At 42.8% G+C, this 24,567-nt stretch overlaps 1 protein-coding gene across 1 annotated transcript in view; it reads left to right on the plus strand.

Moving 5' to 3' along the window:
* The window catches only part of LOC146545763 (uncharacterized), a 63,616-nt gene extending 42,668 nt beyond the window's left edge, over positions 1-20,948 (plus strand). The window contains exons 3-5 of the mRNA XM_085230149.1: positions 10,483-10,565; positions 14,056-14,155; positions 20,265-20,948. Of these exons, the coding sequence (XP_085086275.1) occupies positions 10,483-10,565; positions 14,056-14,155; positions 20,265-20,365 (284 nt within the window). The 3' untranslated portion in view covers positions 20,366-20,948. The remainder of the gene's footprint in view (positions 1-10,482; positions 10,566-14,055; positions 14,156-20,264) is intronic.
* Positions 20,949-24,567: the final 3,619 nt, after the last annotated feature.

A 24,567-nucleotide genomic window follows, 5' to 3' on the forward strand; every position in this document is an offset into this window, starting at 1 on the left:
TGGGTTACCTTTGAGAAAACAGAGGGGCAGAGGGCTTTACCAGGAACAGAATCTGGACCTTGACTTCCAGAGTCCCAGGATTTAAAATAATATATTTATTAGCCTAATAATGGAAAAACTGATCTTAAAAATAAAATAAAATAAATATTATTTCAGTGCATCTCAGCATTAAGATCTCAGCATCCCAATACCTAATGTTCATTGCTTATTATTCCATTTTCAAACAGTCTTCTTTGCACTGAGAATACTTTATATTATCATTACTACAGAAGAAAATCTATTACCTACAGTAAAAAAAAAAAAGAAGAGAGATTTTTTTTTTATTTTTACTTAAATTCTCCCATGAAATCTCAGTTGTGCCAAAGTCACTGTTGTTGTTACAAGTGGAAGTTGCCACTACACGGACATGAGTCTGCCTGGTCTCTGAAGCAGTTGGTCTGCTCAGTGAAGAGAAGCATATCTAATAGAACACCGTGTTGGTTTGTAATTAGCACACAAGAATATCTGATCAGGCATCCTGTAGCAAAGAAAAAGGAGAATAAAAACTGACGTGACAGCAGAAGATCATTTTTCCTGAGGCAGACATTAATCTAATACTGAGCATCAATCAGGGGCTACTAACTGGCCAGATCTCCACTCATAATATTTACACTGATATTATTGAAGGCATCTTTCAGCTCAGCTTAACCCTTTTAACAGACCTAGGAGGTGCAGATTTTGTTTTATCTACAAACCATCTGGTGGGGAATATGTCATGAAAAGGCTTTGTTTGCTTATTTTGCTTTTATAATGCTCCCTTGGTCTCTGCTTCGTTCTAATACACAAAAAAGAACTTCCTTGCTGTCTGACATGACTCTGTTTCTCAATTTCTCTCTTTTATCAGTCTTTTTGAACTCAAGTAGTTCATGGCTATTCCTGCTGGTAGCATCTTGTGCAGAGCTGCAACCTGACTGACCACTGAGGGACCACCATTTTTTAAATAGGAGTATGGACCAGGATTTGTATGTCTCCACCAAGGATCTCTGGAGAAGTAGCAGAGCTATAATACAAGACCTTATCCAGACCCACCTTCTTGAGCCACTTACGTGGCAGATGGAATTTACTGCCTAAACGGCCAGACCCAGAGGGTAGTGAGCAGCAGTGCAACGTCCACATCTTCAAATATGAATACAGCAGCTAGCTACCCATCTCTCAGTAACCCAGCTGAGGGCTGTTTTAGTGCAGACTCCTTTGAATGTCCGCACAGGGAATGACAGATCACAGTACTTCATCCTACAGTAATAGGAGGAAAAACAACAGATCAAAGGTGTCTTCCTTAATCTGTTTTGATATGTGCTCCCCTATCTCAGTTCATAAGGCGTGCTTTGTGTACATAGCTGGAGGGTGATGCCCAGCATTTGTGCTTTTATTGTCTAGGAGACTTAGTCTCCAGACTGTTTAGTCCAACACACCATCCACCCTATTTCCTATGTGCCTATGAGATCTTTTTTGTACATGCTAGATTATAAAGCAAAGCTTACACAGCTTATTTCTATTATTGTTTGCTAAACACTGAGAACATCCTTGGCATAAAACAACAACACCCAGCATGAAGACATATCAAGCTCTGAAGCCATTCTTCATGTGAAATACACCCAAAATGGCTATTCTGGCTGAAAAAGCAGAATGAGAAGTTTGAAAGCCACTTCCCTTCTTTGGAGTTCTAAGCAAATTCATGGCATCTCTGGAAAAACTGCTTAAAAACCATTCATAGAAAATCGTGCTGCAGTCATCTCAAAAGCTTTCCTTTTTGCCCATGCAAATACAGTTTTACAGTTGCAAAATACACATTTCAGCAAGTTTAAGGTTGTTGATAAAAGATTTTTGAATGCAATTTCAGAAAAAAAATACAAATGAGAAAGGATCACTGTTGTCTAAGTCAATAGTTACAGTAATGTTGGTTGCTCTTGAAGAAACCCTCTTCTTAATTAAGCTTTTAATCTCATTTTTCTGTTTTCTTGTGTTATTATTCCTGGCCTACATCTGTGTAACTACTTACAGAAGCTCTTGATGAGGGATGAAACATAACATGGATGAGCTTAACCTCCTTGGCTTCTTCACCTTCACTTCTTTTCTTAGTTTCCAACAATACTCTCTTCCTGATGTTTTTCAGAATATAACCCCAAAAGAATACATTCTTCCACACACTCACTGATCTTGCATATGTTGGCCATAGATAAATATTACCATGCTATCAATCTCTGTGATATTTCATACTTTTCCTGTGCATCCCCCGTGCTTTGTCTTGACTTGCTCACATCACCCCATCCAGAAACATTACAAACTTCACTATTATCATCCCAATACATCATCTTGGCACTACCTGGTCCATCATGGATTCCCCATGAGTCCCTTTGGGCGCTTCTTCAGTATCTTCTCCACTAATGGGCAAACCACTGCCTTTCTCCTTCCTTGCCTCACCCAGAGACAAGAGTGGATGGTGACTGGATGCTGCCTCAGATTCAGAGGATGTCTTGTGGCAATGCTTTCCTTCTCTCTGTGTGCAAAGGAGGATTTGCCTCACTTCCCTTCACACGTCTAAAATACAGATGTCTGTATCTATGCTACATGTCCCAAGTTTCCTTCAGAATCAGTGGGATGAAAGTTGCACTTGTGAAGTGTAATTTAATTCATCTCAGGTAGGTTAGTGCCAAAAATAGGTCATGAATCATGCCTTCAAAGTGCCGCACTCTTCTGACCACAAAGGGAGCCTAGATGACTAAATGTTTAGTGTTAGCTGAGATGGACCCTGTCCTCAGCATCTTTCCATGATACCATTGGCTTGCCTGTTCCTCTGCAGCTCACAGCACATGTTATCCTCCTGAGTGATCCAACATCTAACCTCTCTTCTGTTTTGGTAAACATGGCAGGTGGGATAGGGGAGAGAATCGATACTGTAGAAGTGTGAGAACTCGTGGGTTGGGAGAAGGACTGGTTACTGAGTAAAGCAAAAGCCACGCGTCCAAGCAGTGCAGAACAGCAAGTAAATTCACTGCTTCCCATTGCCAAGCAGATATTCAGCTATGTCCAGGAAAGCAAGATTCATCATGCATAACACACTCAGAACATCCACCCTTCCTCCTCCTTTCCCCCAGCTTTTATCGCCAAAGGTAAGGTTCATCCCTTTGGCCAGTTGGGGTCAGCTGTCCTGGTTCTGTTCCTTCACAGCTCCTTGTGCACCCCAAGTCCCTTGCTGGTGGGACAGCAAGAGTAGTCCTTGAATCTGTAAGCACTGCTCTGTAACAACTAAAACACCAGTGTGCTATCACCATCATCATCAACAGAAATTCAAAACACAGTATCATACGGATTTTTTCAAAGAAAGATAACTCTGTTCCAGCCAAAACCATGACATCTTCTCATAGGTGTGACAATACTTCCCTCAGTTGCTACTCAGAAGCAATTTCCCAGCCTGCACCCTCTACTGAGATATCTTACTGATGTGGTATTTCATGGAGTGCCTTCCAGAAATCGTTTGTGAAAGCTCTGGCTTATATTTCACATCTATTTCACAACTCTTCTCAAAACTCACCTCTACCAGCATGCATCCACCATAGCTTTCCTACTGCTAGTAGCTAAGCGTAGCTAAGTGGGTGGTCTGTTGGGAATCATTAAAATTCTTGTTCTTCTACATTAACCACCACAAAAAAAAAAAAAAAAAGGAAAAAAAATGGAGTGAAACCTGCTATTATCCTATCACCAATACACCAGTGGTGGCAAGAGCCATGGTCTGGAACTCCTCAAGACTTCAGTGTGGGTTTATAGAACAGCTTACAATAGTTTTCTGACACTTCATGAATGGCAGCATGAATTGCAGCACAGAACAGCTCTTACAGGCACCCATGCTCCTCTATGGATTTAAAGGAGTCTTTTCTTCTTACTCCTCCACCTTCCTCATTTTAAGCAGGCAGCAGTGAATGGAGTAGCACGCTGCGAAACATCATTGCCTCTTCATTAGGTTTCAGCAGGAAAAGGAAAAATGAAAATCCGAGTGGAAATCACTCCTGTTTCCAGCCTCACTCTGCGCTGGAGACTCACTAATAGCCAAAAGGGATTAAGGTCTTGTGCAACTTGCTGACAACACCAGTGTACAATAGGACCAATTGGCAACACTGGGAAGAAATGTTCAGTTTTGTTTTCTTTCACGTTCATAAAGGGATGGACTAAAACATGATTCTCTTAGTCCATAACTAAATGCAAAGTCTGATCAAATTACAGGAGTCCCCAGTACAGAGTTGGGGCTTTTAAAAGAGGATGGCTTTTGGAAGAAGCTCTTTCCATATGGGCGCAATGGGTGAAGGGAAATAACTGCTTCAGGAGGAGGATGTGAGATAATTAGGGCTTGTTAATCTGAAGTGCTGAGTGCCTGCAGATCTCAAGGAGATCCATGGGAGGTTGAGATATCTTTGCATTTGGAAGTAAGCAATATGCTCCTGCAAGAGACTGAGAACATATACAGAAGAGACTTAGTGTTTTCTGCTCCTACAAAAGAAGAAAAACGGAGCTCCAGTGTTACAAATATCATTGTGTTGCTGTAATATCTAGTTATAATGGCTGGCCTTGTAGCATGGATGTAAAAGCTGGTAAGAGACCTGCATCAGAGAGAGCTTGTGGGGCAAGTGTAAAGCTGAAATAATGCTGAAAGCCTTAGGAAGAAAGGCAAGACAACCAGAGCATGAAGAGCTCTGCTGCTGCCCTTGTGTTCTGGCATTGACATTGTGCTCAAAGAGAAGGAAGCCAAGTCAATTTAGCATGCAAGGGGAAGAATCCCGTAAGCAGAGGACAGAGCTGAAACTGTCTGCCTACTGGACTTCAAGAACAAAAATGTCTGAAGAAGTTCCCAGAATATCCCTGAAAGCCAGCAGGTTTTGTTCAGTACATCCTGGTTCAAAGTGCAAAGAAAAGACATTGCATTTGCCGCCAGTTGCACTTTTGCTGCAGTTTGGAAAGCTAAGGCTGGCTCCATGGGAGGATTAAGCAGTACAAGCCAAGGATCAACATCCATTTATAAGTCACTGTGCAGTTTTCCTTGCCACATGGATGATAAGAACCATCTGGACTCATTTAGACATCTGTAGGAAACGTGCAGGTCAAAGTAAGTTGTTTCCAATGTATTTTTCTAATTGAGAAGGGAAGGGAGATGCCCCCAGAGCAAAAAAAATCATTCAGTCCTAGGATTTCTAAGCTTAGTTAAATGAACCTTGTTCTGCATGGATGGCCAGGGGAGTCTCAGACTTTGCCACATGAAGACTGATGTGATAAATTCTGATCAGTACTGAAGCCTTCAAAACCTCCCCATCACCACTGGAGAACCAAGTAATTGTAGATGTTATTCTCATTGTGTTTTGGAAATCAGAACCCAAACTAATGAGGTTCCCAACACCAGCAGCTTCCCTACAGACTCAGTCACCTTTTTGGTTTGATACTTCTTTTTATGATTAACCTGGTGTATGTGCTGTCCTAGATGAAGAAACTCAAGCCTGGCATTAAAGAAAAATGGCATCCATAACAGATACTGCCCACATTTTATCTCTTCCTCTCCTCTCCAATTGGTCTGTGTGGTGACTACCAGAGGCAATGGCAATTAGGATTGCTTTTCAGGTTCCACCTGGCAGGGGTAGGTATGTGCCTTCAGCTCTTATCCACAGCTTAGAATGGGGCCTTAAATATGCATTGCAAACACACACATCAACCGAGACTTCAAACTGCTCTGGTTTATATCTAATTAGGCTACAAGGTGATAACAACTGTGAAATCCACAGTTACCTGGCATATCTGGAGTCAGTGGATGCTTTTGAGATGCTTTTGCCCATGGCCTTATGTTTCCTGCATAGAAACATGAGGTTAAGATGAACAGAAGAGGAAGAAATCATCGTTACTAGGCAGATGCTAAGCAGAAAGTACCTTTTCGTATTAATTTGCTCTGCAATTTTCAGGTTTGTTACTTGATTTGGGGTCATGTTATTTCAGTGTCTTTTCCCTGAGAATAAATATGGTATGAAAATTCTCCTAATGGACCCCTGTAAACAGAAATTCATTCCAGGATGTGGAAGCAGCTGGTAAACACACTCACAAGGTATAATATCCACAAGACAAACGTCAGTATGTGCTCATGCTCCATTAGCAACACTGTCAGCCATGCTCTGACTTCTTACAGCAGGGACTAACAACACTGGGGAGGCAATGTCATGAGAGGAAGACACTGATATGTGCCTGGGTACACCCAGTGTTGAGGACCACGGCTGGGGAAGACCTGCCAATGGTGGATCTTCCTAACACTAGGCAGAGGTTAATCCAGCACTGTGTATTTAAAGGGAGAAAAGGAGAAGTGACAGGCAGAGCCTGGGACTGATGCTGGTACGGCAAACTACAAGAATAGGTCAAGCTGTCAGCTGTTTTTAACCCTAGCAATAACCATATCTTTCAGTTCAGCCTCAATTAATTCAAATAGCATTGTCTGAGAGCCTTCATGTTACACTGTGGAATTACTGGCCCGATCTCCAGCCTCACTAACCCATCTGCCATTTCTCCTGCACCATTTAAATGTTGGTTATATTTTTGTGGTTGACTGGTTAGTGAAGGGATGAATGAGTAAGTGTTTGTGCTAACTGATCTACATGAAGATGCCTCATTAAGTAGAAATGGACATAGGACGATACAATTTTGAGGCTGTCTTGGCTTGCTTTAGGAAACATATTTTCTGATAAAGAAGTGGTGAGAAGTATGAAACACTAAGATTGATCCTGTTCTCCCCATGCTGCCCCGCTTGCTTGGAGTGTATTAAAAAGAAGCACATCCAGAAACCAAACTTATGGTACACTCAAAATCAAATAGACAAATTGCCTTATTTGTTATTACCAGCATGGTATAAGCAAGTAATTCTAGCTTTTATATTTCTGATATAAAATTGGTCCCACTGCCTCCTCAGTATAAAACCCATATGTCTTTCAGCATTAACTAAGATGATACCAAGTGTACCAGGTAACAGACCCCTGGGAACACATCAGCATTGCGACTCCCTGCTCCTCATCCTTCTGCTGCCCAGTGAAAGCTCATTCCTCAGGCAGAAATCCAGGATCCCCCCCTGCACAGCCTGTGAAGATTTGGGGACCCCAGGTACATCTACAGAGCTAAAGAGGGCTAGGAAGGAGCAGAGGCCCAATACCTCTCTGCTTCAGGCCCTCCAAGAGCCCTCTCTGAGACAAATCTGCAAGCCCTAAGCAATGAGACTGCAAACAGTTCATGGTCTGGAAACCCAGGTTCAGGTTTTGACTTACAAGTATAGACACAGCCATCTAGACAAGCTGAGCCACATCTGACGGTACTTGAAACCACAGTGTAAGATCAAGAAAAGATCTCCCTTTGCTTGTGATCCTACAACATGAGTGTGAAGAGACTCAGGCTCAATTGTTTGTGCTGTCAGAGCAGAGGCCTGATGGCTTTAAGGTGTTCAGCTTTGTGCTATAGTAAAGGAGAATTGCTCCAAACTTCTCTTGCTGGAGCTGTTTGACTTTACATGCATGATTAAATATTCATTGGACCGAAGAGGAAGTCTGATTGACTAAAATAATGCTTAGGAAAACTGAGATGAGAAACAAGGAGCTGGTCAGGGATGAGAATCCAGATGTACACTTTGGACAAATCTCATTTCTACGTAGAACAAGTTTCTAGCAATAACCTCAACTTTTCTTTGCCAACCACAGATGGAAAACCCTCATCACACACTTTGGCAAGAATCCTGCTGATAATAAATGGGTCAACAGTCTTTGGATGGATAGTTGTATCAATCCACAGTTCAGCATAGACTGAGGTCTGTAGTTCCTATTTGAAATCATGCAGAAAAGAGACTTCAGCCTAAATTAGGCAATATCTACAGAACTGCTTGAGGTAATCAGCTCATCTAGGCACACAGATAGATATAGAATCATAGAATGGCTTAGATTGGAAGGGATTGGAAGATCCTCTTGCTCCAACCCCCTACCATGGGCAGGGTTGTCACTCACCAGTTCAGGCTGCCCGGGATCCCATCCAACCTGGCTTCAAACCCTTCCAGGGTTAGGGCTCCCACAGCTTCTCCAGGCAACCTATTCCCAAACATGGATTTTGAGGATGTGCACCCATTGCACCTAATATACAATTAGCAAGACAAATGAGGGGCAAGAGCGATCATTTCAGAAACAACTGTTCCAGTAGGATGCCAGTACCAGTGGGTATCAATAGGATCCTTTCCTATTCTCACTGTAAAATGTGTGTCTCAAGTCTCCTCTGAAAAAGGGCTCACATAGATGGTTTTTGCAAGCCCTCACAAATGACCACATTTTGAGCCAAGAAATGGATAAAGTTCAGGAGGACTTGGCTCTTCCCAGCAAAGGAAAATAAGATATCTTCAGCACTACTGAAAAAAAAAAAAAAATTACCCACTCTCATTCAGGCAAAGCACACATTGACATGCAAGAGAAGGAATGGGAAAAGCCTCCAAGAAATAGCTAACAGTTTCCAAGTCTTTCCCTTGTTCACTTTTACAGACTCGGGCTTTCTTCTGGGGAAAATAATGTCCTTTTTAAATGTGCCTGAACTTGGGTTCTCTTCCTACAAACATTTATTCAGGAAGGTACTTTGTTGTTATTTATTTTAAACTAACAACCGAAAAAGGATTATCCCAGAAGCCTGGTGGCCACAGGCTTCTCTCCTCCCTGTCATATTCCTCCAGTGCCTGGCTAAGAGCAAGTTTCCACAAAGCCTCCATTTTGGGTCAGCTGGGGTAAAAGTAGAACAAGAATTGTGCAGCCCACGCATCGTCTCATCATTTCTGCTACTCTGTGGAAAAAAATTGCACCCATTGATATTCATCGACACTTGCTGAATGTTTATGGAGACCAAACAGTGGATGTGAGCGCAGTGAGGTGATGCGTGGTGTGTTTCAGCAGTGGTGACAGCAATGTGAAAGACAAGCCACGTTCCAGACAGCTATGCATATTTTTATGAGCACAGCGTGCAGGCTTTTGTTCATCGCTGGCAAAAATGCAGAGCTAACAGTGGTGACTCTGTTGAAAAATAGTGTTTTGTAGTTGAGAATTTGCTCTATCAAATAGTGTTATTGTGCTCCTTGCATCTGTTGTAGTTTCCGTGGAAACAAACAGCAAACATTACTTTTGGAGCAACCTACATAGACATATCCAAGGCATTACGTAAGTGTTCATCTCAAATGTGTGTATAGCAAGTGAGGCTGCATCTCTTCCCAGTACACTGAACAAGCCCACATGTATTGCCATTCTAAACAGAAGACCGCATAGCATCCTCTTAAACTCTTGTAGTGTCCTGTCTAGGCACTGCCTGAGAGCCCTGCATAGTTTGTTCCCCTTTCCCTGGATCAGTCCAGCAGTACAGTTATGCTCCAACGTTCGGAGCAGTCCATGCCTTTAATTTATGATCCTACAGACAGCTTGCGAGACCCAAGGCACAACATAACTGAAGTGAATCCAAAGCTCAGTACAGCTGAAGAAGCCAAGAAGACTTTCCCAAAGGGACCGGTGCCATGCTCTTCAGCTGGAAGTGTGGCTCCTCAGCATTTCAGATGCTCAAGCTCAGCACAGCCCAGCACAGAGCCTTAGAGCCGAGGCAGTTTTCACACTTGCAGATCAACATGTGGCTGCACATGTTTTTGCCTAAAAATGTGCTTTCTCCATAATGCAACTGGAATCAATAACCAATCAAGCCAGTGCGTGCTTCTGTGGAACAGCTTAAAATAGCAGGATTTTTTTTCTTTCTTAGCAACTGCTCACAGTGAGCTCAACCTTTTATTTCTTCCACAGCACCGAAAAAAGCTCTGCAATCACATCATCGCAGAACAAGGCAGTCACAAATATTCCACATCATATAAATCCAGAGAAGTATAGGGAACCAAAAGGCAGTAGACCATGCTATGCAGTAGGAAAAAAAAAAAAGAAAGAAAAACCTTATGCTCACAGATCTCTAGCAGAATTACCAAGCCAAGCACTTCAAAACTAAGGAATGTGTAAATTAATGCTGTTTGCATCGTATCAGTGCACCTCCCTCTATACATACACATGCTGAAATGGATTTTAATTATAAGAACTGCATGCTATTTTTTACCACCATGCCCCTCTCTGTTCCCAGCACTTGATTAATGAACAGCTATTCAATATCTTGTTTTCTTCTCCAGCACATAGTCTCATGCTTCATTTTTACTGCTTGCTTCTCAAACCCTGACCCAGAGTCAGAAGTCTCCATGGATCACGAAGGAATGGATTTTTTTATAGATGTTTACTGGCCAAATTTGGGTAGGTTTTCCAAAGGAGATGAAGAGGTCAGGTGGGTGACACAAGCTTGCTGACCCCAATTCACTGCTCCAGATTGTAAGGAGTCCTAAAGGAAAGGCAAAAGTGGCTTTCCCTGAGGGCAATAAATCTCATTTTTCTTCAGAGACACATGCAAGAGAAGCCCAACGGAGTGTACTGGGAGGATCTGACCCCGATGGGAGAGATAGAAATGCTGGATCTGACATGGTAAGTGGTAGCTTCTTACCCACCATGGCCAACTGTGCAGTCAGTTGGTAAAAACCGTGCCCAATCCCAATTGGATGAGGTGGTGCTGGGGTGCTCTTGGCCATTCTTGGAAAATTGCTCTGCAGTACTGCCTACAGAACGTTCTCATTGAAGGAGGCAGCAAGGCTTGAAAGAGCAGGAAAAAATGTGCATTGAAACACAAATATATTTAACAGTGCTGGCTTTTTTTAAAACTGCCTAAAAATAAATGGCTTTCATTTTACTCAGTAGCAAGAACTGGGTTTTCAGCAGTTACCCTCATTAACCCTTCACATTATAACATCTGACTGCATCCAACATCAACATTCAGTAACCTTCCTTTGGAAAAGGAGAAAAGAAAACTAGTCACACTATTGAATGGACCATCAAATGTCTATTTGATGGATTAAGAGGAGAAATGGAAATGCCACTTGCATTTCCAGCATTCCTCAAATGATCAGTCCAGCAGGAAACTGCAGGGGAGGGTTTGGTATTCTCTGTGTGTCTGCAAACCACTGTTACACACCACATTTTGCAGGAGATCAATACTCCCCTAACAATTCTGTCGCAGATGCCAGAGCCCATTAGAAGGATGTGAATAACCATGGAGGTTGGAAATCCTATTTTACTTGTCTGTCTGAGGATTTTGGTTTCTTATCAGCTTAGCTGAGGATTTCATGACCAGATTTTACAGTCTATGTTGAGCTCTTACTCAGGTAAAATTTTCAAGAGGAGAATTTTGCCTGGTTTCACTCAATAGGAGCTTCAGACTCCTTTCATCATGAGATATTGCAATTCTGTGTTGTGTAAAGTGCACAACAGAAAACAAACCAACCAGACCAGAGCTACCAGTGTCACTATTCTCTATTATGCAAGACTTACTTATTTTGATCATCCAAAATTATCCCTATCCTGAAATGTCCTCTACTCTCCGAAAAACAAAAACAAAGAACCAGTCACATTAAAAAAAAAATAAAATAAAATTAAGCAGTGAAAACGAATTCTACTCGTGCATTCTTGCCTTGGTATTTGATCTACTTTTATGTGGTTATATAGATTTCTTTCCCTCTGCTCCTTGCAAATGCACATTTCACAAAAGCCATGTCATTCTGACTTGCATTCTTGCCCTAGCTCTCAAGAGAATATATGTTTCACAAGCCAGTATGGTCCCAGAAGGGCTATGAAAGGATTCTTCTCAAAGCCGGTGGGAGAATACGATACTCCTCCCCTCACTTCTGCACTCATCTGCCCTTTAGCTCTTGGGTTTTAAACGAGCTTTGAGAGGAGTTCATAGGAAATTAAAGTCGATAGCCGTTAGACTAATGAGTCAATGCTAATCTGTTTGCTTGAGACAGCCAGGCTGCCTGGGTGCAATCTTGTGGGTTGCAGAGTTCACTGCCGTGCAGTCAGAGTCGATGGAAGAACTGGGCTTCAGCAAAATGCTCTGGGTCCTACATTCTTATTTTGAGCTGAAATACTCACCGCTGAACACCAGGCACACAGGAAAGAAAGCTTTGCTTGTGAGATCTCCCCTGTGTCAGCTGCCACTGCTTTTTCAATGTGGATATGACACACAGGTAATGCAATGCAATGCACTGCCTTCACCAGCCCAGCCAAGGTCCCCATGCAAGGCTGTGGCTGTCCCTTAGTTAATCTGTTTGAGAGCACTGCTTAACACCAGCCTAGCATTCACAATACAGCATCTTGCAACAGAGGTGACTGGAGGATATAGTAATGGTTTCCTTTTACCAATCCTAGAGAAAGAGCCTTTCCCCACAGCTGCTTTTTTGTATTCTTTATTAATTTATGGGAGTTTTGCACAATGGAATGGGACGTCATTTTCCACTCTTGCTATGCTTTCCTGTCCCTGTAGATAACTGGACTTAAAATCATAGAATCATATAATCACTGGAGATGGAAAAGACCTTAAAGATCATCAAGTCCAACCACAACCTGACCACACTACCCTAACTCTAACAACCCTCCGCTAAATCATGTCCCTGAGCACATCCAGGGATGGTGACTCAATCACCTCCCTGGGGAGCCTATTCCAGTGCTTAACAATCTTTTTTGTAAAGAAGTGTTTTCTGATATCCAACCTCAACTTACCCTGGCGCAACTTGAGGCCATTTCCCCTCATCCTGTCACCTGTCACCAGTGAGAAGAGACCAGCCCTGATCTCGCTGTAAGCACCTTTCAGGTATTTGAAGAGAGCAATCAGTTCTCCCCTCAGCCTCCTCTTCCCCATACTAAACAGCCCCAATTCCTTCAGTCTCCTCTCATAGGGCATATTCTCCAAGCCCTTCACCAGCCTTGTTGCTCTTCTTTGGACCTTCCCAGACTCTTCCCTGGAAAAACAGAACATAGAGGCTTCTGAGGAACCTGGAGGCAAAATCATCCACCATCAGTTTCTCCCAAAAATTCACTCTGGCCACATACACACGTTTCTGGTTGGTAAACACAGTTCATAAGCATGCTGGGGTTGTGCAAACAAACATCTAAAATAGAAAATCAAACTGATCTAGTTTTTTAGTTATAAGAAGGATGCTAGAGTAAAATAAAATAGTGCTGTGATTTCATGGAGAATCCTCTGATAAATCCACCTGTACAGGTAACTAGAATGATGATCAAAAACATTCATTTTAGACAGCAATCTATGCAAAACCTACACTCTAACACATCTATTTGCATTACTCAAATGGGATGTTTTAATCACAGCAACCAGCAGACAATCAGAAATTACAGCTGCTTCATGTGTTTGCTGCTTTGAATTAAAGGGAACAAGAAAGGGTAGAAACTAAGGGGTACGTTTCCAAAGATGCTGTGGCAAAAGAATGGCCATGTAACATTATTTATGGTTTTGGGCATTTTCATCTAGATGGATTTTTGAATCCTGGGATAGACTTCACAAGTCCTATGACCTGGAATTCTCTTTAAAATGAGGGTTTTGCTTTCCCAGTTTCATAAATTTAATACTTCTTTTCGTTTTGGACAGGGAGTTTTTAAACGCTTCTGGGGGATTTAAGAGCATGAGTTCCAGGGAAAATCAAGAAGCTATGTTAAAAATATAGGCTAAAAATCTTACATTTTGAAAAGCTTCCTCCCAGCTAAACAATTTCTGGTGCTAAGGGCTTCTTTCCCACACCAGTACAAATCTGCTTTCAAGAGGATTTTATTTGATAATAGACTTTTCAAATATTTTTATGAGCTTGCCTGAAGTTTTGAAATAGAGTGTTTTCACAAGACCTGCATATTAAGGAGGATCCTCTGAGGCCAGGATCCATTTAATTTAATTTCAGCCATCCAGAAGTCAGGTCACCCATCTCAGCTCATCACCAGGGCTCCCTTGCCTGTCTTTACTGGATAGAAGTAAATGTATGGAGTTGTCCCATCTATTGCAGATGTGTAGCTCAGAATGGAATCTATTCTTTTCAGATATCCCTACCTACCTCTTTTTCTCAATTGATTATAGGAGGAACCCAGATGGCTTGATGGGATACTTGGCTTTCAGGTGGTCAATGTTGGAATAGATGGAGTTCATCCTGAGCAAACTGTCCTGTGTTATTTGGAAGGTATGGAGCACCTGGGGGTACTGGTGGGTGGCAAGCTGGACATAAAAGCAGTGTGGCCAGCAGGACAAGGGAGGTGATCCTGCCCTCTGTTCTGTGCTGGTAAGACCTGGAGTACTGCGTCCAGATACGGAGTCCTCAGCACAGGAGAGAAATGTACCTGTTGGAGCATGTCCAAAGGAGGGCCACAAAAATGATCCCAGGGATAGAATATCTCTCCTATGAGGACAGTCTGAGAGAGCTGGGGCTGTTCAGCACAGAGAAATCTCCAGGGAAACCTGAGAGTGACCTTTCAGTATCTAAAAGGGGTCTGTAAGAGCAATGTGACAGGCTCTTTAGCAGGGTCTGTTGTGATAAGGGAAGATGGTTTCAAACTAAAAGAGGGGAGATTTAGACACTGGGTGTAAGGAAAAAAATATTTACAGTAAGGGTGGTAAGGCACTGGCACAGGTTGCCCAGAGAGGTGGTGGTTACTGTGCTCCTGGAAGCATTCAACGGCAGGATGGATGGAGAACCTGATCGAGCTGTGGATGTCCCCCTGCTCATTGCTGGGGAGTTGGACTAGATAACCTTTAAAGGTTCCTTCCAACTAAAAAGTTTCTACGATTCTATGATAGCATCCACAGGGAGGCAAAACTTCGAAACAAATCAGCTCATGCATGACTGTGCTAGTTCAAACACAAAATGAGCATGTGAAAGTCTGAGAAACAGGTGGGTTCTGTATTGGCAGGTGGGTACTTAAATGTCTGATACATTTAGCTTGACTCACCCAGGAGTAAATTTGTCATTGTTGGGGCAGGACCAAATCGACTGTAGGAGTTTTATCATATGTTCACAGCATCTTTTATTTTCATCAGTTGGAATTTGGCTTGCCACAAACTAATGTGCTCAACGCTTTAGGTTAGCTTTTTTTTTTTTTTTTTTCTATTCAGGCTCTTTTAACATCATCCAGAAATGGTGCATTTTAGGAAACAGAAAATCAGTATAAAAGCTGTGTTTATATTTGTGCCCCTGCAGCACATTCAAATCTATTGGAAAAGTCTTCGGTTTCCAAAACTGTGAGGAAAGAAGCGTGACCTTCTGCTGTGTTTCCCATGCTTGTTGTCTTAAACTCATCATGAGTCATGTTTACAATACCCACCTTACCTTAGACCTATAGCAGACAGAAGCTTTTGGCCCTTTATGTGCGTGTCCAAACTCACCAAGGATTACTGCCACTGTTTTTGTCACTTCCTGCACGTGGAAAATTCAAAGGCCAAATTTAGAAACAGATCACAAGTCTGGTCAGTTTGTTTCCAAGAAGGCTGATGAAATCTGCTTTCTTATTTAGTTTAAACCTGTCTTCCCAAGCATTATCTTCCTGGAGACTTTCAGACCTCTTTCCATCCCCTAAGCTGTTAACTCCTGCTGCATTATGACAAAAAAAGAAAAAGCAAAGGGGCTTTCTTGGGGCTGAGAGACAAATGTGAGGTTGTAGGTGCCATAGATCACATATGTGAAAATTATGAGGGCTTCTTTTACAAATTTAGAAATCAAAATATGGAAAACAAGATACACTTATTATCATGACAGCATTAAGAGTTAGAAAGAATCACTGCCCTGCACATTGTGTTTCAATTTGTGCACCCTTCTTTCTTACTAGCTTAAAATTTAAAATGATTGACACCATTAAAATTGTGTTAAAAAGTGATCATTTATTTAATATTTATTCAAAAGCTCATTCATCTGCTCAGCAAACATGTCAACAAACACGAAATTGACATACAATTCACATTACAAGGACAACTACATGTTTCAAGAAAGGCTTAACAATGATGTATATGAAGAAAACAACAGAATCAAAGGGGAAGAGGAACAGTCTGAAAGTGTCAGATCTAATGGAGGAGTAGGAACTGCTATTGGCTTGGGCATTGTGGTGATTAGCAAAGCCATGGGGATGCTATTCTGACACACAGAACACAGGGTAAAACCAGCCCCTGTGCTGCAGAGCATCAGTCTCTGCATCAAGTAATGAGGAAATGTCTGTGGAGGCATAAGAAAGGCTTCTTAAGTCTTATTATTTATCTTAGAATTTTACACCCTATTTTTCTCTTATTCTACTAGAGACTTTATTAATATTATTAGTTATTAATACCTTTAAGTAATAATAAAAAAAAACAATAATACTTCTAAATCTTATTTTTAAATCCAGCCTCTGCCTTGCTCTGCAGGAGGGCTTGGTGCCCCATATGGACAGGCATACACACTGACCAATTCCCAACCAACACAGATGTTTGGTGGGGTTTAAACGAGGGCAGAGTGAGGAACAGACGGGGAGCAGCCAGCTGCTGCTGGAGAAGCCTGTTTAGTTTTGCTCTGCCAGCTGCATCTCACAGGAGTACATGGAAACCGCATAGCCTGGAAGAGCTGTATCCTGAAGAGAGGCATCCCCTGGGCACTCCCAGACTGCATCCACTGCCCACATAGGAAACGTTGGCGAGACCAGACCCTCCCTCACATCCTCCTGGTGCATGGTTCATCAACAAATAACCTCACTTCCCCAGACCTTTATGTCAGGCTGCAGCTCCTATTTTTGAGCTGACATTACTCAGGCTTAATCCACTTAGCTTGTGAGCACCTTCATCCGCTTCCTGCAAGCAGCACCCGAGGCTGTGAGATCCCCCGTCTGCACTCCCCCTCCGCTCAGCAGCCTGTATTTATAAAGAGGTGGATTAGGAACATTACAAGGCAGGTCACAGGGTGTCAAGCTGCTCTTTCAGGGCTTAAAATCCCAGGCTCTCTCAAGAGGGAGAGCTCTCCACCCTTGAGACAACAGTTCTGATGACTCTTGCAGTCATGCTTGCAATTTACCCTATTAACAGTGCAGCATTGGAGAGGACATTTAGAGAGGGCTCCTGTAAACAAAGTGATGAGAAGCTTTCTCTTTTCACATAGGTTAAAAAAAAAAAAGTCTATTTAAGCATAATTCATAGCTGTTGCAAATCCACTTGCTCTGCTGCTGTCACTGAATATCAGATGAGATACACTCACTCACACTCACACCCGTAATCCCCTCTGAGCCGACCAGACCCAAGAACAATTATGTTGGTGGTTTTTTGACCAGTGTAGGGAAACTATATGCTCAGAGTGTGGTCTTCTCATAGGAAACATGGTCAAATGCCCATCAAATGCCCGTAGTGCCTTTGGGTCCAACACAGTGTTGTCACAGTGCCTGAGACCACACACAACACACTGGGAGCAATCAAAAGAAAGCCAGACCTCATGCTCAGCCTGCAGACTGTGAGATGTGTTTGGGTTGGACCCATGTCCTGGAGGAAGTGCTCCATGTCAAAGCAGGGCTCCTACAGCTCGTAAATCAGGAGCAGCTATTCCCCACTGGTGTACTGCAGGGATCAGTGCAAGGGCAAATCCCGACTGCTTCGTCATCATGCTGAGCTCTAATCCCATCAGCATCTCCGGCCACTCCATCAATCGGATTAAAATAGAGCTGAAAGTCATAATACAGCTGGCATGCCCACAGGGAGCGAGACCTGGCTGTTCAGACCCAGAGCCATGCTGCTTGCAAGAGGCCCCAAGGCTTTCACCACGGCGAGCTTTTGGGGTGGCCAGAGGTGCAGACAGGGCAGCCCACATTCAGCATCACTGTAGAGAGGCCAGAGCTGTGCTTTTATCCCCCTCTCATCCCTTTCACAGCCCCTGTGCTTTTTAATGGATGAGGTAACCATAGAATTGCCTTCAGAGCACTTCACGTTCACACCAGAAGTTAGCCAGTAGTGTTCCAATCAAAAATATTTGCCATGAGAAAATGCTGCTTTAGCAGAAACCAACCCTCCTGGTGGAAACCCATCAGCCATGCTGTGCACTGCGGTGGAAACCAGAAGGGCATTTGCAGGAGTCAGCCTCCATCTTGGCATTCATGGCAACCAAAACAAAGATCCATCTGAGGTCCATTAAAATGAATTTTTCTGCCTTTCTTCCACCATGAAAAAAAAAAAAAAGCAGCATTTTCTTACTTTTCTTACTTTTCTGCCTGGAAATTTTTTACTTCCTTCTGCCACCCTAAGAAACCCACAGTGTATGTGGGACGGCGGGTCTGCCACACAGGCCTTGATGAGAGAAATAGGCCCAGGGCTACGCATAGACTTCAGCAGCATGGCTCACATGAGGACTGGTGGGTTGGATTTTGCCCTCAAGACAGTGGCCTACTGCCTTTGCCTGGCTAATCCTCAAGAATATGTACGTCATTACTCCAAAAATGCTTAACACAGCAGATTGCCAGGGGTGCCACATCCACGTGATGCTCAAAGAAGGATTGGATACCAGAGTCAGTCCCCACCACTCAGAAAAGCAGCATGAAGATACCAACCAGTAGCTTTCTGCAGGGTTTGATGGCCAGCTGAGAGATGCTGTAAGTGAAGAGAGGTCAAAACAGGGCTTCCACCCATGAATAAGAATGATGAAACCACCCTGAGTTTATCTGCTCCTAAGTGGGCAGGCCATGGAAATGTGGCAGACTTCAGAAGATCAGAGGATCTCCACTGTGAGATCTCTGCCTGTGGGAGACTGTCTTTTAAAAGTTATCTTTGGACTTAACTGTTTCTGAGCATACGCGATGGCTAAGTAGGAGTTGACCTCCACAGTGTTCACAAGGGATGGTCCTCACTTTGCACACATAAAGACAAGATTAGGTGAGCCAAACCATCACCTCTTCATGGCTCTGTGAGGTTACAGGGACCCTCATTCTCTCTCTATATAAAAGTGCAGTGTTTTGGCAATAGGAAAGGTGTGGCTGTCTTAATTTTTATATTTTTTCTAGGTGTGTCTAAATTCAGCCTTCCTGTCCTTTCCACTGCACTTCTCTCCAGAAATCAGTCCACACTTCCCACTCCTTTATATTTTTCTTGCATTTACTTCCCTAATAAGTAACTGCTCATAAATACCGTAGGAAATAAAGCTGGGAGCCTTCTGAAGATGTCATCCAAAGCACTGATTTCTCCAGAAGTGCTCAGGCTCTGTAGTTACCTTCATGCACTCATCACCTCCTTATGAAGATAGCAGCAGTCTAGTGCTTTGGGTACAGGGCTGCCCTGTGCAGTATGCATGGTGAAACCCTGGCCAATTTTGGAAACCTATTCACACCCCTCTTTTACTAATTTATTTATGGAGAGCTACAGAGTTAGAGTGTAACTGAGAGTTTTCCATAGACCCACGAATAAGTCTGGAGAATTCACTTACAAGGAAAAAACTTCTCTGTGAATATATTCCACAGTCTGATTCAAAAGTTCTATTAAGGAGATCATCAAAGTGTGATAGAGATGATGAAACATTCTATCTGGATTCATCTCTACTATTCCTCATTTGTCTAAACTTTCCCCATCCCTTCCCTTTCCTCCCCTTTTCACCTAGTTTAAGAGACTTTTCACTGCGTAAAACACTCCTTTATAGCTCTGCCCCATATGTGGAACAGGTGACCCCAAATGCACAGCAGTGGGCGTGCAGCTCCCTGGTTAAGGCCTGATGCTAAACCCCACACAGAGGCATGCCAGTGTCTTGCCTATCAGGTAAAACAGCACAAATGTGTTTGATTTGTAACTTTACAAGGACTTTCACATTGAGGTTTAAGTTTCTTTTATTAGTAGACTTAAGAGGAAGGCACCATTAACACATAACAAAGGAGGCAGCATTAAACCATTACCATAACAGCCATGTTTTAAAAAACCCACTACTTAGGGGTTTATAAGGTTCCTTTGACAGATTATTGCAGAAGCCACAAAATGGAAACAGAGGAGGAAACTTCTCAGTCGCATTGTGCCTTTCCACGTGCTTCCAGCCCTATACAGAGAACCATTCCTGGCCTAAACACAACTGTAGCCTCACTTAAACAACTTCCTTGGCTTGAGGCTGCACAGGGGTTTCCCTGCACCAAGAGAATGCCTTGGTTAGATTTAAGATTCTATCGTGACATCGGAGCGACTCAGGAGAACCTGAGCAGTAAAACTGAAGGAATAATTCAACAGCTGAAACAGCCACTTTTCCTCTCTCAAGAAGCCTTGTATCAAATAAGACTCTGTCCTGCCTGGTTACTGCTCTTTTCATGTCTTATTTTTTCTAGGTGTCTTAAATGAAGGGTACTGCGGCCCGGAAAGTTATCAAAGGAAGACAGCACAATGTTTCAACACAAGATGTCTAAATGAAATTCTGTATCTTTTCTAACACTTTCACATTTGCTCTTTTTTTGTTTGTTTGTTTTTGTTTTTTTGTCATATCTATAGAAGAAATTGAATTTCAAATTCTCCTTGTCGTCTCCGGAGCTACATTTAAATGTACTCTCTATCATAAAAAGTTTTCTCAGATCTGCTTGTCAGATCCAAGCTACATACACTCTTAGATTGCTCTATGATAAAGGTATCAGCAAAAGCTGTATGCATTATTTCAAGATATTTGCTTATAATGTGGTGACAATGTACCATCAGACTTTCTTCTCTGCGAACTCTGCCTGAGCTGCAGAGAAAGGAAAGGGTTGGTTGAGTCCCAGAGAAAGGACCCTTGTTGATCATCTTTTGTGCTTCCCCTTCACTACTTCCTGCCACATATCAACATGGATCCCCACTCTCTATATCTAGTGCAAGAACTGCCCTCACGGGGCCCTCCTTGCCCTTGTCCACTAGCCAGAAAATCCAGCACTCTCCTTGAGCAGAAGTTCCTTCCTGCTTAGCCAGTGCTGGAGACTGGGGGAAGCCATGGGGTGCAGGAAATGGGTAAGCATCCACTGGGCAGCAGCTTCTTGTTTTCTTCCCTAAGAAGGCTCCAAGCCTGCATTTCTGCGGGCAAGACAGATTTCAGGTCTATTAAACTGACTTCTTCCTTCATCACCTGTATTTTCCCTTTCTTTAGGAGCTGCCTTCACATGGTATGACTTAATCCAGCACTTTTGATGCTCTAATAGATTCCACTCCTCAGACCTTGCTCCATGATCTCACCTCTCCACTGTCTCTTCGCGTAACCTATGTCTGACACAGAAAACACCTTTTCCTCAGCCCTTGCACTTGCATTTCCATGAGTTCCCTGACCAAACTCTTCATATTTTCCAAATACACCCTCGGTTCCCCATTGTGGGCAGGTCATCATCCACAAGGGCACTGGGCACAGCGAAATACTTTGGGTGGCCATCAGGCTTCTGGTGACACTTTTGGAGGTGCTCCCAGCACAGCCCCATCATGGCGCTGCATCATCTCACGCTTTCATTATCTCACCATCCCATATCCCTAAAATTGGAAGACAATCCAAGGCACACCAGTTCCCCAAAGACACGGGGTATTACCATCCCCAGACCCATGCACAGAGATAGGCTGCAATGAACTTCTCACAGGAGGGAAGGCTGCTTGGAACATGAGCTCATGTTTTCCTAAAATAACCAGGAACCATGTGCTTAAACTCAACACCTGAGGCGTAGCAAGAGTCACCGTTAACACTGAGCAGCCTTCAAAACAGCCCTTGCACGCGGCGCGATGCGAGCCAGAAGCGCCGAGTGGCCAGCAGCTGTCCAAGGGTGACTAATGCCTCGTTGCTAAAAACAACTTCAAGGGGTTTTCCATGACCGAATCTCATTACAGGTAGAGTATTGACTTTTCACCTGCTAAATACAAGAACTCCACTGTAAAGTCCGCACTGCTGGATTTTTTTTACTGTTGCATGCCACAGCTGGTAAAGGAAACCTAGTTCTTTCATAAACAATGGCAGCATCTGATCCTTGTTAACACCATCGCAAATGCCAAAAAAATCACCCTTCCAGTAGATTATGTGGGAGTGTGGAAATGAGGGTTAAGGATGTGTTGTAGACATGGAGGAGGAGATTGGAACACAAAATAAATGTTTAAAGTGCAAGGAAAAGGTATAGAAAATAATGTGCTGATATGGCAGCTCAGGAAAGCAAGATGTTAGAGAATGAGGTCCAGTCAAAAAACACATAATGCTCTCCAGTTTCACAAAACTCTCCAGAGCCACACTTCAACAAGAAATCAGTAAGAATGGCTGCCAGTCCCTTTGGAACTTGCCATGTCTCTGTCCCTTAGACTTGTAGGGTCTCCTGTCCACTGGACATGCAGTCTTCCTGCTCCTCTTCTTCCAGGCCACCAGTCTTCTGAGTCCTTCTATTGCTTCTTCTTCAGTGCAAATAATGGCCACCTCTCCAGGAACCTGAATGAAAATGAAGCTCAGGTCCCTGAGGGGAGAAATGAACACAGCGTAAATGTCTGAATTAGGTCAGATAATATCTTGCATGAACAGACTCCACCACTCTGTTTTCCTACGTATTTGAGGTTTGCAGTTAAGCAGGTAAAGTCTGTAATATATTGTCTAAGACATAACATATTTTTTGCCAGCCCTATCTCTCCTTGTCAGGTTGATTCAACTTATAAATCATTTGGCCTTCACCAATTTTATTTTACTTACTTTATATTAAGAGCAAGCAACCCACAGCTGGATGTGTCCAAGTGCCTTCCCAATGCTGCCCCTAGAAACAATACTTTCTTGCATGAGTGTTAATGAAAAGTAAAGAAATACTTGCAGTCGAAATGAGGCAACTTTGAGAAGTTGCCAAAATATCTACGAATACATTTTCCCGTTAGCAATGTCACACTAGAAGCTGAATTTTGTGGGAAACACATATATATCTCCTCTTTTAGGAGACTGACCTCTCCGTCTTAGAATTTCCAATCACAACTTTTGTTACAGTGTCTAAACAGTACCCCACGCAGCCACTAGGGCAAGGACTCCCCCATGAATCTCCTTCAGTGTGGTTTTCCATAACTCAGGCTGCTGTGAAGGTTAAGAGGAAGTGGTGGAAGATGTGAGGTTTGGCAGTTCAAGGGGAATGGATTGGTACAGGGCGGCTCATTGGTGGTCCAGGTCCTTCAGAGGATGGCCAAGTTTTGAAGACACTCAATACATCTGTCCTGAGAAGTTCAGTATGAAAAGAATGGGCCACCTTGGAATGAGAAGGACAGTATGTGTATTCTGAGATGGTTTTAACTCCGTGGAACAATCAAATAGCCCAGCGTGGCAAAAAGGTAGGGTTTCAACACCTTGAAACAATTAATTCTAGTGTTCCCAAGGGGAGAGACACTGCTTTCAACTTATTTTTAATTCATTTACAATTTAGCCTGCTGGCCCATAAAGAGCATCATGCGCTAATTAAGCCCAGCTGCTTTATAGGAAAAGATGCAATGAAATCTGTAGATTACAGGTACCAAAAGTAAATGTCCTATCTGCACATTATTCAACTTCTAGCTTAGTGCTCATTGTCTCCGGATGCTATTAAAGCCAAGAATATGCTCAGTCACAAAGTATTAAGCATTTACATCAGATATTAAGGATATCCAAAGTTATAATCCATAAGAAAAAGAGGTAGTGCCATAAATGACTGATTACCTGGGATTTGCATCTCATGTTGATGGAGAAGCCACAGCTGAATCTTTTCCCACAGCTGGAGCATTTGTGAGATCACCTCCCATGTGGTTTCTCTGATTTCTAATGAGGTGTAAGCTCACCCTGGGCTGGCACAACTAGCTGCCTCTCCTCACCAAGGAGCAGCTCGCACTCCTGAAAGCTGTAGGATATTTGTGAGATCTGTGCTCCTGGTGGCAGAGATCAGATGTGTTCAGGGATTGCTGGAGGCAGAAGGGTGGACAGAGAGGGAGGGAGTCGGAGATCTGCATGGCCAGGCAGCACACTGGTTGCATAAGTCCTGTGTCCATGGGAAATCGCACTGAAGCCTTTTTGGAAGAAATATAAATATTTAGCGTTTTAGGACTAAAGTCGTTTATGCAGAAATTTCTCCTGTGGTCAGACTATTTCGTAATTATCCACGCCAGGATGTTTTGCATTTTCCTTTTAAGCATCTGGTTCTGGGCATGTCACCATTAGTCTGATCTAGCAGTTCCTATCCTTATATAACAGCAAGCCATTTCATGACTATTTCACACAAAATGTCTCCTTTTTTTGCCCACTAAATGACCTGGAACCAGAACACAAACATTCTGTTTGCACAGCTTTACATAACATTTGCCATAGTTTTCACACAACACTATTAAAGACTAATTTGTTTCTGTTCTCAGGCTGATGGAAAGCAGTTCTTTTGGTAGCTCTATTGCGTCAGTGTTCTTTGAAAATGTAAATAAAGATACTGAGATAAGACCTGTCCAACCACACAGCCCTTTTTCTCTTTATGTTTACCAGATACTTCAAGCTAAACAAATTTATTCTTTGCACTTGATCTACCTTAGAACATTCTCAACAAATCTATAATCGAATTTCATTTGATGTCAAACCCCTTCCCAACACTTTCTGGCCACACGCAGCATCTAAGAGGATCTACTGTAACATTTTCAAAAGGGCATTTTGGAAAATGACTGAGG

This window comes from Meleagris gallopavo, chromosome 1 (assembly GCF_905368555.1).
Source record: "Meleagris gallopavo chromosome 1, MGAL_WU_HG_1.1, whole genome shotgun sequence".
NCBI classification, from domain to species: Eukaryota; Metazoa; Chordata; class Aves; order Galliformes; family Phasianidae; genus Meleagris; species Meleagris gallopavo.